This window comes from Capra hircus, chromosome 8, assembly GCF_001704415.2.
Source record: "Capra hircus breed San Clemente chromosome 8, ASM170441v1, whole genome shotgun sequence".
NCBI lineage: Eukaryota > Metazoa > Chordata > Mammalia > Artiodactyla > Bovidae > Capra > Capra hircus.
This window is the reverse complement of record NC_030815.1, coordinates 64,654,313-64,666,842: the sequence shown is the minus strand read 5'-3', so window position 1 is coordinate 64,666,842 and position 12,530 is coordinate 64,654,313. Positions and strand designations below refer to the sequence as shown.

Here is a 12,530-nt window from a genome sequence, read left to right as displayed (position 1 = left end):
TTAAAAGGTCTACAAATAACAAATGCTAGAGGGGGTATGGAGAAAAGGGAATCCTCCTACACTGTTGATGAGAATGTAAATTAGTACAGTCACTCTGGAAAACAGTATGGAAGTTCCTCATAAGACTAAAAATAGAGTTCCCGTGTGATCCAAAAATACCACTCCTTGGCATATATCTGGAGAAAACTACAATTTGAAAAGACACATTCACCCCAAAGTTCACAGTAGCACTCTACAATGGCCAAGACATGGGAGCACCCTAAATGTCCATCAACACAGAATTATGTCATTTACATACGCTGACAATTTTACCTCTTCTCTTCCAATTTGGATACCTTTTTTTTTCTTGTCTGATTCCCATGGTTGGGCTTTCCAATTCTATGGTGAATAGAAGTGGTGAGAGTGGGCCTCCCTGTCTTGCTCCAGATTTTAGTGGGAAGGCTTTCAGCTTATCATTGTTGAGTATTATGTTGGCTGTGGTGAAAAACTTTTATAAGGAAAAAAGACTTTTTCAGGACAGGGTTTCAGAGGGCTAAAGTACCAGAAGGAAGCTACTAAGATCAAAGTTTACTTCACATAAGAAAAAAACTTCTATGAGTTAGCGCCTCCAAATGGAATGAGTGTATCTCTGCACTGTGATTGTTGAAAAGGAGGCAAAAGATCATCTATTTAAGAAGCTGGAGCAAGAGTAGAAGCATCAGATTAATAGGCCTCATAAGTCCTTTCCAATTCCAAACCTGAGATTGTATGACCTAGGAACGTCCTATAATTTAAAGCCAGATGTCAGGGAAACCGTAATTCAAAGATGTACAACTCCTAACTCATAGTTTGATCAAGAACAATGAACTAAACCCAGAAGAAGCATATGCAGAAACAGACATGCTACACACACACACACACACACACACACACACACACCCCTTCCCATAATTCCTGGGAAGGAAAAATAAGAGTAACTTACAAAAATAATGACAGAAAATCTGTTTTATCTTTCCCACCAAATTTACTTTTGTTCCCCAATCTTTGTTAACAGTATCACTGGCCATCCAATTATGCAGAATAAAAAAGCCTTAATTTATTTTGACTCTTGCACCTGTCTCCAATTTCTCATAAATTGACCCCAGAAATGCCTCTAGGCTGCCTTTTACCTTTGTATTAATATTTGTATTGCCATGCACTCAGTGAAACTCTTGCAATTGATTCCAAAGGTTCTTCCACCTATATTCTCCTCCCACCCAGGGCAATTATTCACACGGCTAATAGTGATCTTTCTGAAGTACAGAATATCACATCGCTCTATCTGCTCAAAAATCTACTGGCTCTTTAATATCTACAAAGTAAAGTTCAAATTCTTTGGTATGGCTTTCAGTGGCATCTCAATCTCCTTGCTTAGTTTACCCATGGTACCTTATGCATTAATCACATTGTTAACACTTGTTATTCCTGAAAGGACAGTTGTGCTCTAACCCTTTGTGACCCCATGGACTGCAGCCTGCCAGGCTCCTCTGTCCATGGAGATTCTCCAGGCAAGAATACTGGAGTGGGTTGCCATGCCCTCCCTCCAGGGGATCTTCTCAACCCAGGGATCAAACCCAGGTCTCCCACCTCACAGGCGGCCTGCCAGCCTCCTCTGTCCTTGGGGATTCTCCAGGCAAGAATACTGGAGTGGGTTGCCATGCCCTCCCTCCAGGATATCTTCTCAACCCAGGGATCAAACCCAGGTCTCCCGCATTGCAGGCGGATTCTTAACCAACTGAGCCACCCAGGAAGCCCATACACTTTTCTACTTTATGTTTTCGTTTAGATATCTTCAACTGCACCCCTCATTCCCACCTGTGGAAATTTTACTCAATTTCCAAGGCTGAAGGCAAATGCTACCTATCTTATGACACTATTATTAATGTGCCATGACACCTGCAACTTTCCCTTGGAATTAAACACTTCTCCTCGGAGCCAATAATACTTTTCATAGCTTATTTTTACATTTAACAATAATTCTTGAAATTTCAGTTTTGGTGGGGTCCAAGTTTATGGCCACCCACTGTAAATCCCTGAAGGCAGAGAGCAGGATTCATTTATTTCTATATCCAATCTTGTCATAACCCTAATACCCAGTATATTCTATATAAAAAAATGCTTAATAAATTTTTTTTAATTGAAGTGGGATTTGAGGACACTTAAGACTTCAGTCTAGGGCTCAATACCAGTCTTAGAAATTGTAAATTCTATTAAAATTCTAATCAGAAGTCTAGTAACTGATAAAAGCCTCTTATTCTATTAATCCAACATCTCTGAGTCAAAAACAGTTATACACTTACATTCACTAGGAGAGAGAAATCAGTCACCAGTTGGCTAAGTTCAATTAAGTCCTTAAAAAGAGAGAGAAAGAGGAAATTACTTACTTTCATGCCTCACAGTTGCCAAAAGGAAAATCATTTCTAACATACCGCTTCTAAGGTCTCCCATGATTCTGCAGCATTTTGATCTCGAGGAATTTCAGGCAATGCATAAATCTGAGTCATACTCTGAGGATCAGCTTCATCTTCAGTACTGTGAAATGTTCCTGGATGAACATAGCCTCATGTTTAGAGAATATCTGCTTTGTTAGAAAGATGGTAGCATGAATCAATTCCATGAAACAACTACCATGCAAAAATGCTTACTAATTAAGTTCAGGCTAAAAGTAAATTGATTATCTATGGGGAGGTTAGTTAACAAACATTATTTCTTTAATTATTCTACAAAATCACCTAAGAAAATTACTACAAATACTACTTACCCAATCTGAACAACTAGGGCTAGATGCTAAAGTAGCATAAAGTAGAACTATTCTATTTGGCCAATGTTCTATGAAGAGATAACCTAGTCAAAATAACACTTTTCATTGCTAAATCAGTAACATTTTCTTTGGCTATTTTAGTAATAAACATCAGATTCACAAGATTTTAAAAGTAGGGAAATGATGCATTTTTAGCAATGAAAAATCAGTCATTTTTGGTAACAGTAAATTTGTCATTAAACACCTCTTACCATATGTATCCTTTTGCACATACTGTCATCTTTTTCCTCAGAGTAATTTTTCTGGCCTGTGCCTTCATTCTTCTATGTCTTTTCTGAATTTTAAAAAGTCATCAACCCTTTAAGCCTTTAGTCATTAACACTGCTATAAAGATGTATTTATACTCCAAACTCTACCTTCAAGTCTTTCTCATTACCTCCTCCTTGGTTTTACCAATGTCATTAAACTGATATTTATAAAATGCCTACTATATGCCAATCAATATGCTAAGGTAAATCAGTTCCAAGAAGTCATAATGGTTAGGAGTATCGGCCTAGTTGGAAAGACCTGGGTTAGACTCCTAGTTTGCCTATTTACTTAGCTCTTTGATTTCTTTGGCTTATTTCCCTCACTTGTAAAATAAGGTGATGTTTATTTTAAATGGTGCCTGGCTTATCTATTAAGAATACTGTCACTGCTGTTACTGTTAATGGAGTTTACTATATAATGTGTGATAAAGAGGTTTACAGGCAAGTTCAGTACAGTCTGAAAAGAACTATGATATAGGTAAGTATGGTATGCTATGTGAGCACAGAAGAAAGGTATTTAACTGAGACTTGTAGAGAAAGAGTGATCTGACAAGGTTGTGAAGCTAAAGCCTGAGGATGAACAGAAATTACAGTGCTGAACCAGGGCAAGCGTGAAGGGGGAAGGAGAGAATATTAAGTTCAGAAAGACTAACGTGCTTAAGTTTAGGAACTGAAACCGGTCAGTATAGCTGAAGCACAGACTATGACAAGAAAAAGCAATGGTTGAGGCTGGAAGTCTAAGGTGACATCATTTATGGCACTGTAAATTACATTAAAGAGTTTTGTCTTTCTCTTAAGATCAATATGGAACTTTTAAAAGGATATGGAGACTACTGGGAAATTGAGGGTGCCATAATCAGATTTCAGATTTAGAAAGGTAACCACAGCTGTAGTGTGAAGAACAGATTAAGGATTGAGTTGAAAGGCAAAAAATTAGAGAGTGAAAACCAGTTGGGAGGCTTTTCAATGTGTCTGGTGCTAAATGACGACGGTGTGCTCTAGAACAGTGGCAGTGGAAATGGAGAGATGAGATCTGAAGGTCTACTTCCCTTTGTCTTCCTTGCTGAAAGCTCAAAACATCTAGTACTTTAATATTTCTGAGTATCCATTATGTTTTGGGTTGAGCATCAAAGATAAAAAAGTGAACAGTACAAAGTAGCTGTTCTCAAAGAACTTACATTCTAGAAAAGTAAACATACAAACAGACAATCCTAAAACAATAAGAGACTGCACTGATATCTAGATAAATAGATACAGATACCTACAGTGTTTATGGGCGTTTCAAGCTGGGCATGGCATCTGACCAAGTTTGGTGCGGTGTGCAGTTTATGGAACAACTTACTAAAAGAGGTTAATTTTTTCTTATTAGGCTAAGAAGACAGGAATATAAATTCTAAATAGAGAGACCAACATGAAAAAGTTCCTCAGAAAATACCCAATATAGCTTAACATAAAATCAGCAGTCTGGTCTTGCCAAAGCATAAAGTTGAAAACGTACAGCTAGAAGTATAAGACATTATAGATGGTTAGGAGGGACTTTGCAGCCCAGTTAAAAGACTTTGGACTTTATTTAGAAGACCATGGAAATCTACTAAAGGTTATAAACAGGAAAGTAGTGATGTGACCAGCTGTATTCCTAAAAATAAGTCATTATGACTCTTAAGTTCATCTTTTCTATCAATTTCTCCTTTCATCTAAGCCTATGTGGTTGTGTTAGTTGCTCAGTCATGTTCAACTCTTTGCGATCCCATGGGCTGTAGCCCACCAGGCTCCTCTGCCCATGGGATTCTCCAGGCAAGAATACTGGAGTGGGTGCCATTCCCTTCTCCAGGGGGTCTCACTGACCCAGGAAATGAACCCAGGTCTCTTGGATTGCTGATGGACTCTTTACCATCTGAGCTATCAGGGAAGCCCCTCTGAATGGTATTTTATAAAACTGCATTTCTATTTTACTTTCAAAGTTTGTGAATGTTTTACCTCTTAAGAAATAAAACCTATTTGAATTGTTTAGGAAGGGCAGTCAGTTGATTAAAAGTTTAAAATCTGTAGGTCTATCAGAATTGACAGTGTTCTTTTAATTTTGAATCTTAACTGAAATGAATGTTTCCCTACCTTAAAGGAAGAGCAAAAACAATACACACAGGGTAAAGTTTTACATTACAACATATGGCAAATATCCAACATATTAAAAGCTTTGATTTTTACAAACGTTTAGGAGAGTTATTTACTCCATGTCCTAAGTTACCACATAAAAAAACTTTTTACTTCAATCAAAGTAATTAATTACTCTAAGATCTTTCTTCTACTTAATATTCCATTTGTAATAAGAACTCCAACTTCCTTAATAGGATGATAAATAATGATACCTCTTTTCATTAATGGATCAAATGTAAAGCAAAACTTTGTAAATATCACTCAAAAGACTTTTTAAAGCCATAATTATTGTACTATTAGAGAAGCTTCCAATGCAGTATGCCAGGATGTATAACAAAATGAGGAGAGATTATCATACAAAAATTCTTGATCTAAAAATGAAGGGATGGGAAATGTTTGACATTTTAAGCAAACATAAAAGATTTCCCTCAATGAAAAAAATAATTAAACGTGTAAGTCATTTACGTTTCACTTGAAACCAAACTGCGTATGTATCTTAGTTCAAATGGAGTCTTAGAACAAAGAAATCTGTTCTCTTCCATGGAATATCCTGCTGTAAACTTACAACTCAGAACATTGCTAATCAATTCAAGGCATGACTAACAATTAAGAAAGGAACCTCTTAATTTCTACAACTTCCGTAATTCATTTATTCCAGCTTGTATTAAAAATCACTATCTCAGTGTTCATCCATTGACTTTGAACTTTTACAAACTACTATAGACATAATGAGGCAAAACACAGAGAGATTATAGCTGCGGGAAAGACAGCCAAACATTTTTTACCCTGTCCACTGAAGTCAAAACTGCTATTCTTGTATAACAATCTCAATTTCACTCACTTGCAAACAACTGCAAGTGTAAAGTCTATGTGGAATATGGTATCACTTAGCAGTGTTATTCAGATTCTATTTTTTTAAAACATTATTGACTATAAACTCAAACATTAAGATATTTTTAGTTGATGTAAAAAATAAGCTTAGCAACATAGACATAAGACTTTTTCCTTCTATGCGTCCAAACTATTCTCACTATACACTCCCCGATCTTTCTGCACATATCAGGAAGGGCAATGATTCCAGTAAGAATTACAACACAATATTTAAGGAACTTCCACTGCATTTTACATTAGGAAAAGTTCCATTTTAAATCTAAGTTAATTCAAAAGCATTTCCTGAATTCTTTCATGTTCTAACAGCTTTATCATACTGAAATTACTTTACTGATCATCTATATAAACCTACCTATCAAGATAAAGTGACTTTGGAGTCATGGCTTAACTTAGCTCCAAAGGAGCATTTTTAAGAAAATTAAAGTCAATTCAAAAGACACCTTCTAAGTAATATATAAAAACATCTACATGATTCACAATGTGTTCAATACCAGTGTACATATACCTGTGATAAAATCTAGTATTTCATAAAATTCAACACGCTGGTCTGAAGTTCCCAGGAGTTTTAATGTTTGACTCTTCTCTTTTCTGAATAGTTGTTTAAAATGTAGTAAGATTCTGTTCCTACTGCACTGGTGAAGTGTGTGAGCTGGATGGGAAGTAAGAAAGACAAAGACAGAGAGAAGCACTGATTTGCTCTATATGACTTGATACACCTTGCTAAATACAAATCAAATTTGGAGGCTCATCACTTCTCTTGGTGGGAAGCAATATGCTAAAAATGAAACTAGATACACAACTGAGACAGAAGGGAGTTTCTCAGATCAAGCAAGATTGGCAGAGAAGATATGCTTTAGAAACTCTCAGAATCTGGACAAAAGATACAGCAAAATCATCACAGCTTCCCCCTAAACGTAATAGGCTTCTTTCATTCTCCAGAGAACATAAAAACATTCTATTCTACTTGTTATTTCTATCTGTAAATGAAAAACTATTTTTGCATTTTGATCTCAGTCATGGAAATGTGGCATTGCTCCTGAATTTCTGCTCTCATGTTTCCAACCAATTTATTTATAATTAGATTGAATTTTTAAAGGAAAAAGCATTTTAAGGCACTTAAATTTCTACGCAAATCACTTTTCTTTTTTTTCTGTATAAGCTGTCACTACTATTATGAGTACCAAAAGCAAAAATAGGAAAAAAGGAAAAAAAAAAAAAAAAACCCAGAGAGCACAGGATAAAAACATGTAGGGTGACAGAAAAGAGTCCATAGCTAGAAGACCATACATAGAGCAAACCCAGTTCTTTCCCCACTATTAAAGTTTTATGTAAATTAGTTACTTCCTTTTCATTAGTCTCCTTTCCCACCCTCTCAATTACTTGTTAATATTTATGGATTTAACACAACCTAGTAGAAACTTCATGTTTGGTGAAATACTCAGGCACTGAGTGAGACAGTTAATTTTAACTGCTTAATGTTGGCAATGGATACAAAGTCAAAGCAAAATCTGACCAGAAGATTGTTCAGAATTTGAAACTATACACAGTGTTTTAGATTATGAGTTTTTTTTTTTAGGTGTTTTAGATTATGAGATTCAGGTATCTGATCTCATAAATGGAATGACTGTTTCAATCAAATCTGCGCTAGATGCAGAGATTTGATTTCATAGTTTCTCTCAGTGGCAAGTGATTAGTTCTTTAGCTACTCTGGTGCTCCATGAAGTGAGAAGTTTGAGAATCAACAGAGTTGGAAAACAAATTTCACCTGCTATTTCTTCTCCCTCACCCTCTAGCTCTGCCCCAATCTTCTTCACTTTCTCCATATACATGCTTCCTCAAATTTTCCCATCACTTTTTTTTTTAAATACCAGTCAGCTACCTACAGAGAAAGTTAATTGTCAGCAAACTGGGTAAGCTGCCTTTTTCTAATAATCACCCAATTCCTCTGATGACACGCAGAACCAAATTTGTTGAGCCCAAGCAATTCTACTAGTAAAAACATAAACAATGCAATAATAAAATGCAAATTCAGGCTAAAATACTTAAATAGAACTCAAAATTTTTGTTTGTGAGGGAATTGCTGGTGATGGGCAATTCAAAACTAGATAGCAGAAGAGACTGATACCAGTGATTCTTTCCAGAAAATCCACCATCTTCACTTTTATTACTAATATCACAACTGTCACAGGGTCTGGTAAATAAGCTGACTCCTTAATCTCATGGAACTTATAAGGCCCAGTTTCTCTATACATAAACAGAAAGCATAGCTTTATACTTCATAGTTAGAACAGCATTTAGCCACATCATTATGGAGGTGATAATTCTATATGAACACAATGATATAAACAGTAAAAAGAATTCTTCCTAAATACTCTTCAACCAAGGTTGAGTGCTAAGATTTCTTTCTACCCAAAACAATACTTTGAGTAGTGTTGTTAGACAGTGATTATCTACACAGTGAAGTGACTAGAGCACATCTGAAATTACAAAATTGTCTCTAAAAAGATTTTTATTCATTCATACTTATAACACATTTATTAACGGTCCACTGTGTGCCAAGTTCTATGTACTATATGCTTAGATACTGAGGAGACAATGAAAGTAAGATTATCCAGAAACTGAATAATGGCCTAAATGTTTCTTCTATTAAAAAAAAAAAGAGTCCTGTAAAATTGGATGCATTAGGGCTTCCCTGGTAGCTCAGAGGTTAAAGTGTCTACCTGCAATGCAGGAGACCTGGGTTCAGTCCCTGGCTAGGGAAGATCCCCTGGAGAAGGAAATGGCAACCCACTCCAGTATTCTTGCCTGGAGAATCCCATGGACAAAGGAGCCTGGTAGAGACCTGTAAAATTGGATTCATTAGCACTGAAAATATAGCATTAAAACAATCAGGTTTTGAAGCCAGAGAGTGATACAGGAGGCTCCTACTTTCTACGTAAATAAAAAGAGGAAAAGCGGTCAAATGTAACACCTCTCAGATTGTATTCTAATTTGTAATTTATTGTTGTCCTCAGACACTTTGCGATACCATGGTCTGCAGCTTGCCAGGCTCCACTGCCCACAAGATTCACCTGGCAAGAATACTGGCATGTGTGCATGTTAAGTTGCTTCAGTCATGTCCAACTCTTTGCGACTCTATAGACTATAGACCACCAGGCTCCTCTGTCCATGGTATTCTCCAGGCAAGAATACTAGATTGGGTTGCCATGTCCTCCTGCAGAGGATCTTCCCAACCCAGGATCTGAACCCATGTCTCTTACATCTCCTGCACTGGCAGATAAATTCTTTACCACTAGGGCCACCTGGGAAACTCAACATTAGAAAAACTAATATCATGGCAACCAGTCTCATCACTTCCTGGCAAATAAAAGGGGGAAAAAGTGGAAGCAGTGACAGATTTTATTTTCTTGGGCTCAAAAATCACTGCAAATGGTGACCGCTGCCATGAAATTATGATGCTTGCTCCTTAGAAGAAAGGCTATGACAAATGGGGCTTCCCTGATGGCTCAGATGGTAAAGATTCTGCCTGCTATGTGGGAGACCTGGGTTCGACCCCTGGGTTGGGAACATCCCCTGGAGAAAGGAGCAGCAACCCACTCTAGTATTCTTGCCTAGAGAATTCCATGGACAGAGGAGCCTGGCAGACCACAGCCCATGGGGTCACAGAGTCAGACACAACTAAGTGACTAACGTGTGTGTGTGTGTGTGTGTGTGTGTGTGTGTGTGTGTGGTCACAGAGTCAGACACAACTAAGTGACTAACGTGTGTGTGTGTGTGTGTCAAACCTAGACAGCATATTAAAAAGCAGTGATATCACTTTTTCCAGTAGTTATATACAGATGTGAGAGTTGGACCATAAAGAAGTCTGAGCACCAAAGAATTGATGCTTTCAAACTGTGGTGCTGGAGAAGACTCTTGAGAGACTCTTGGACTGCAAGGATATCAAACCAGTCAGTCTTAAGGGACATCAACCCTGAATATCATTGGAAGAACTGATGCTGAAGTTGAAGATCCAATACTTTGGGCACCTGATGCAAAGAGCCAACTCAATGGAAAAGACCCCACTCACTGGAAAAAACCCTGATGCTGGGAAAGATAGAAGATAAAAGGAGAAGGGGGTGGCAGAGGATGAGATGGTTAGAAAGCATCACTGACTCAATGGACATCAATTTGAACAAATTCCAGGAGATAGTGGAAGACAGAGGAGCCTGGGATGCTGCATTCCATGGGGTTACAAAGAGTTGGAGACTACTTAGCAACTGAACAACAACAATTTATTTATACCCCATCTTTTCCATAAAGTTTTAAGGTGGCTTAGAACATGTATAAAATATAATAGGATGCATAAATTAAAAATAGAAATTCAAAAGAAAAACAAGGGCAGTAATTACAAAATCAAGCCAGGAAAATTCAAAACTTAGGCTTTTAGAAGTTAAAAAAATTATATTTAAGTATTCTAGTAAGCTTCCCCGGTAGTGCAGCTGATAAAGAATCCACCTGCAATGCAGGAGACCCCATTTCAATTCCTGGGTCAGGAAGATCCACTGGAGAAGGACAGGCTACCCACTCCAGTATTCTTGGGTTTCCCTGATGGCTCAGTCAGTAAAGAATCTGCCTGCAATGTGGGAGGCCTGAGTTTGATCCCTGGGTCAGGAAGATCCCTTGGAGAAGGGAACAGCTACTCACTCCAGTATTCTGGCCTGGAGAATTCCACAGACAGAGGAGCCTGCCAGGCTACAGTCCATGGGGTCACCAAGAGTCAGACACGACAGTGACTTTCACTTTCTTTCACATTCTAGTAAACAACTCAAGCAGGAAACTTTGTTAGTTATGCCATTCACTATCTATAAGAATAAAAAAGATTAACTGCTTTGAAGCAGTACTAATTAAACCAATAATTTTTTTCAGGTTTCTTTATACATACATTGTTTAATGTAATCAACAATTATCAATTACATTCTTAGAGGAGCTATAATGACAGGTTTTACTGGCCTCTTCCTTAGAGTATCACTTCATAAAAATTAATGGTGTGACCCCGCCAATGCAGATTTTTATGGGAGATAGATCTGACATGCCCTCTGAAAACTAGAATGCCTCAGAAAGAAGCATACCTGGCTAGGCTGCCTCTGTACCTGGAGATGAGGGAGAAGTACTCTGCAGACCAGAGTACTAATTTTCTCCTTAGGAAATATTTTAAAACTTATTTTTAATATATGAACAAGTAGGTACTTGAAGCCTTTATGTTTCACACTATACAGCATAGCCTCTATTTTTTTTAATCCTATAAAATGTTTTGGAGAAGAGAATGGCAACCCACTCCAGTATTCTTGACTGGAGAATTCCATGGGCAGAGGAGCCTGATGGGCTACAGTCTACAGGGTCACAAAGAGTCAGACACGACTGAGCAACTAATACACATGAAATGTTTAGGATACACATTTCCAGTCACACTCAGGGACCAAGAATTCAGCATACTGAACTAGGAGGTATCCCTGGAGATTTATATATAATTTGCAAATCTACAATATCAGTACAAGGAAGTGAACTTAATTAACTGCATTACAATACTATGATCAAGAATACCACTTAGTACATTACCGCCAACAGTCATGGATCTGGTCAAAGGCTGTAAACAAGTTTCTTCATCATTAAATTGTTTCTTAAGTTCTTCTACAGATTCCAGATGGAGTTGGAGAAATTCCGCTGTTGCCGCTGATGCTTCTTCTTTAACAGGATCTATCATTCTCTTCAGAAGCCCTAGGTCATCCTTCCGCACTTTCAAGCAAAGCTTCTCCATTTCTCGGATATTGGAGCGGAGTTGCTGTAAAAGAAAAAAAAAAAAAATCATTAAAGCTACCATCTCAATATAAAATATCTTTACATTCAGAGCCAATCTGTAACAATGGCTTTGAATGGACATGATTACAAGTATCCTCTAGAGCAGACAGTATTAATTAGTACTTTCTATTTTTTATATCTCTGGCCAAATCCAGCTTCTTTAGAACTCATATCCTCATATTCTGAATTTAGCATTTTTCCTTCATTAAATGTGATTATTACAAAGGTAACAAATATTCTTCATAAAAAATGAAACACTGCAGAAACACATCAAGAAAAACAATGATTTCCTCACTTCATCAAGCCTACCACTTCTTTTAACCCTATTACATAGGGTTGCATACTTCTCTCTGCTCATACAAATATTAGCATATATAGACCTTCTTTTCACAAAAAATGAATTGCAGATTATGCAGAATAATCTATAACTGACAAACTTTCACACTGCACCTTAACAATATCATAATGGGTATCCTTCCTGGTCAATGACTGTACCATATTCCATAGTACTGATATAATATAATTTACTCGGTCACTCTCCCAGTGATCAACAGTCTTTC

At 37.2% G+C, this 12,530-nt stretch overlaps 1 protein-coding gene across 3 annotated transcripts in view; it reads right to left on the bottom strand.

Moving 5' to 3' along the window:
- STX17 (syntaxin 17) overlaps positions 1-12,530 on the bottom strand; it is a 71,941-nt gene that overhangs the window by 15,278 nt on the left and 44,133 nt on the right. For all 3 annotated transcript variants that reach the window (XM_005683916.2, XM_018052242.1, XM_018052241.1), the window contains exons 4-6: positions 11,731-11,953; positions 2,448-2,563; positions 2,319-2,369 (exon numbers count right to left, since the gene is read on the bottom strand). In XM_005683916.2, the coding sequence (XP_005683973.1) occupies positions 2,319-2,369; positions 2,448-2,563; positions 11,731-11,953 (390 nt within the window). The remainder of the gene's footprint in view (positions 1-2,318; positions 2,370-2,447; positions 2,564-11,730; positions 11,954-12,530) is intronic.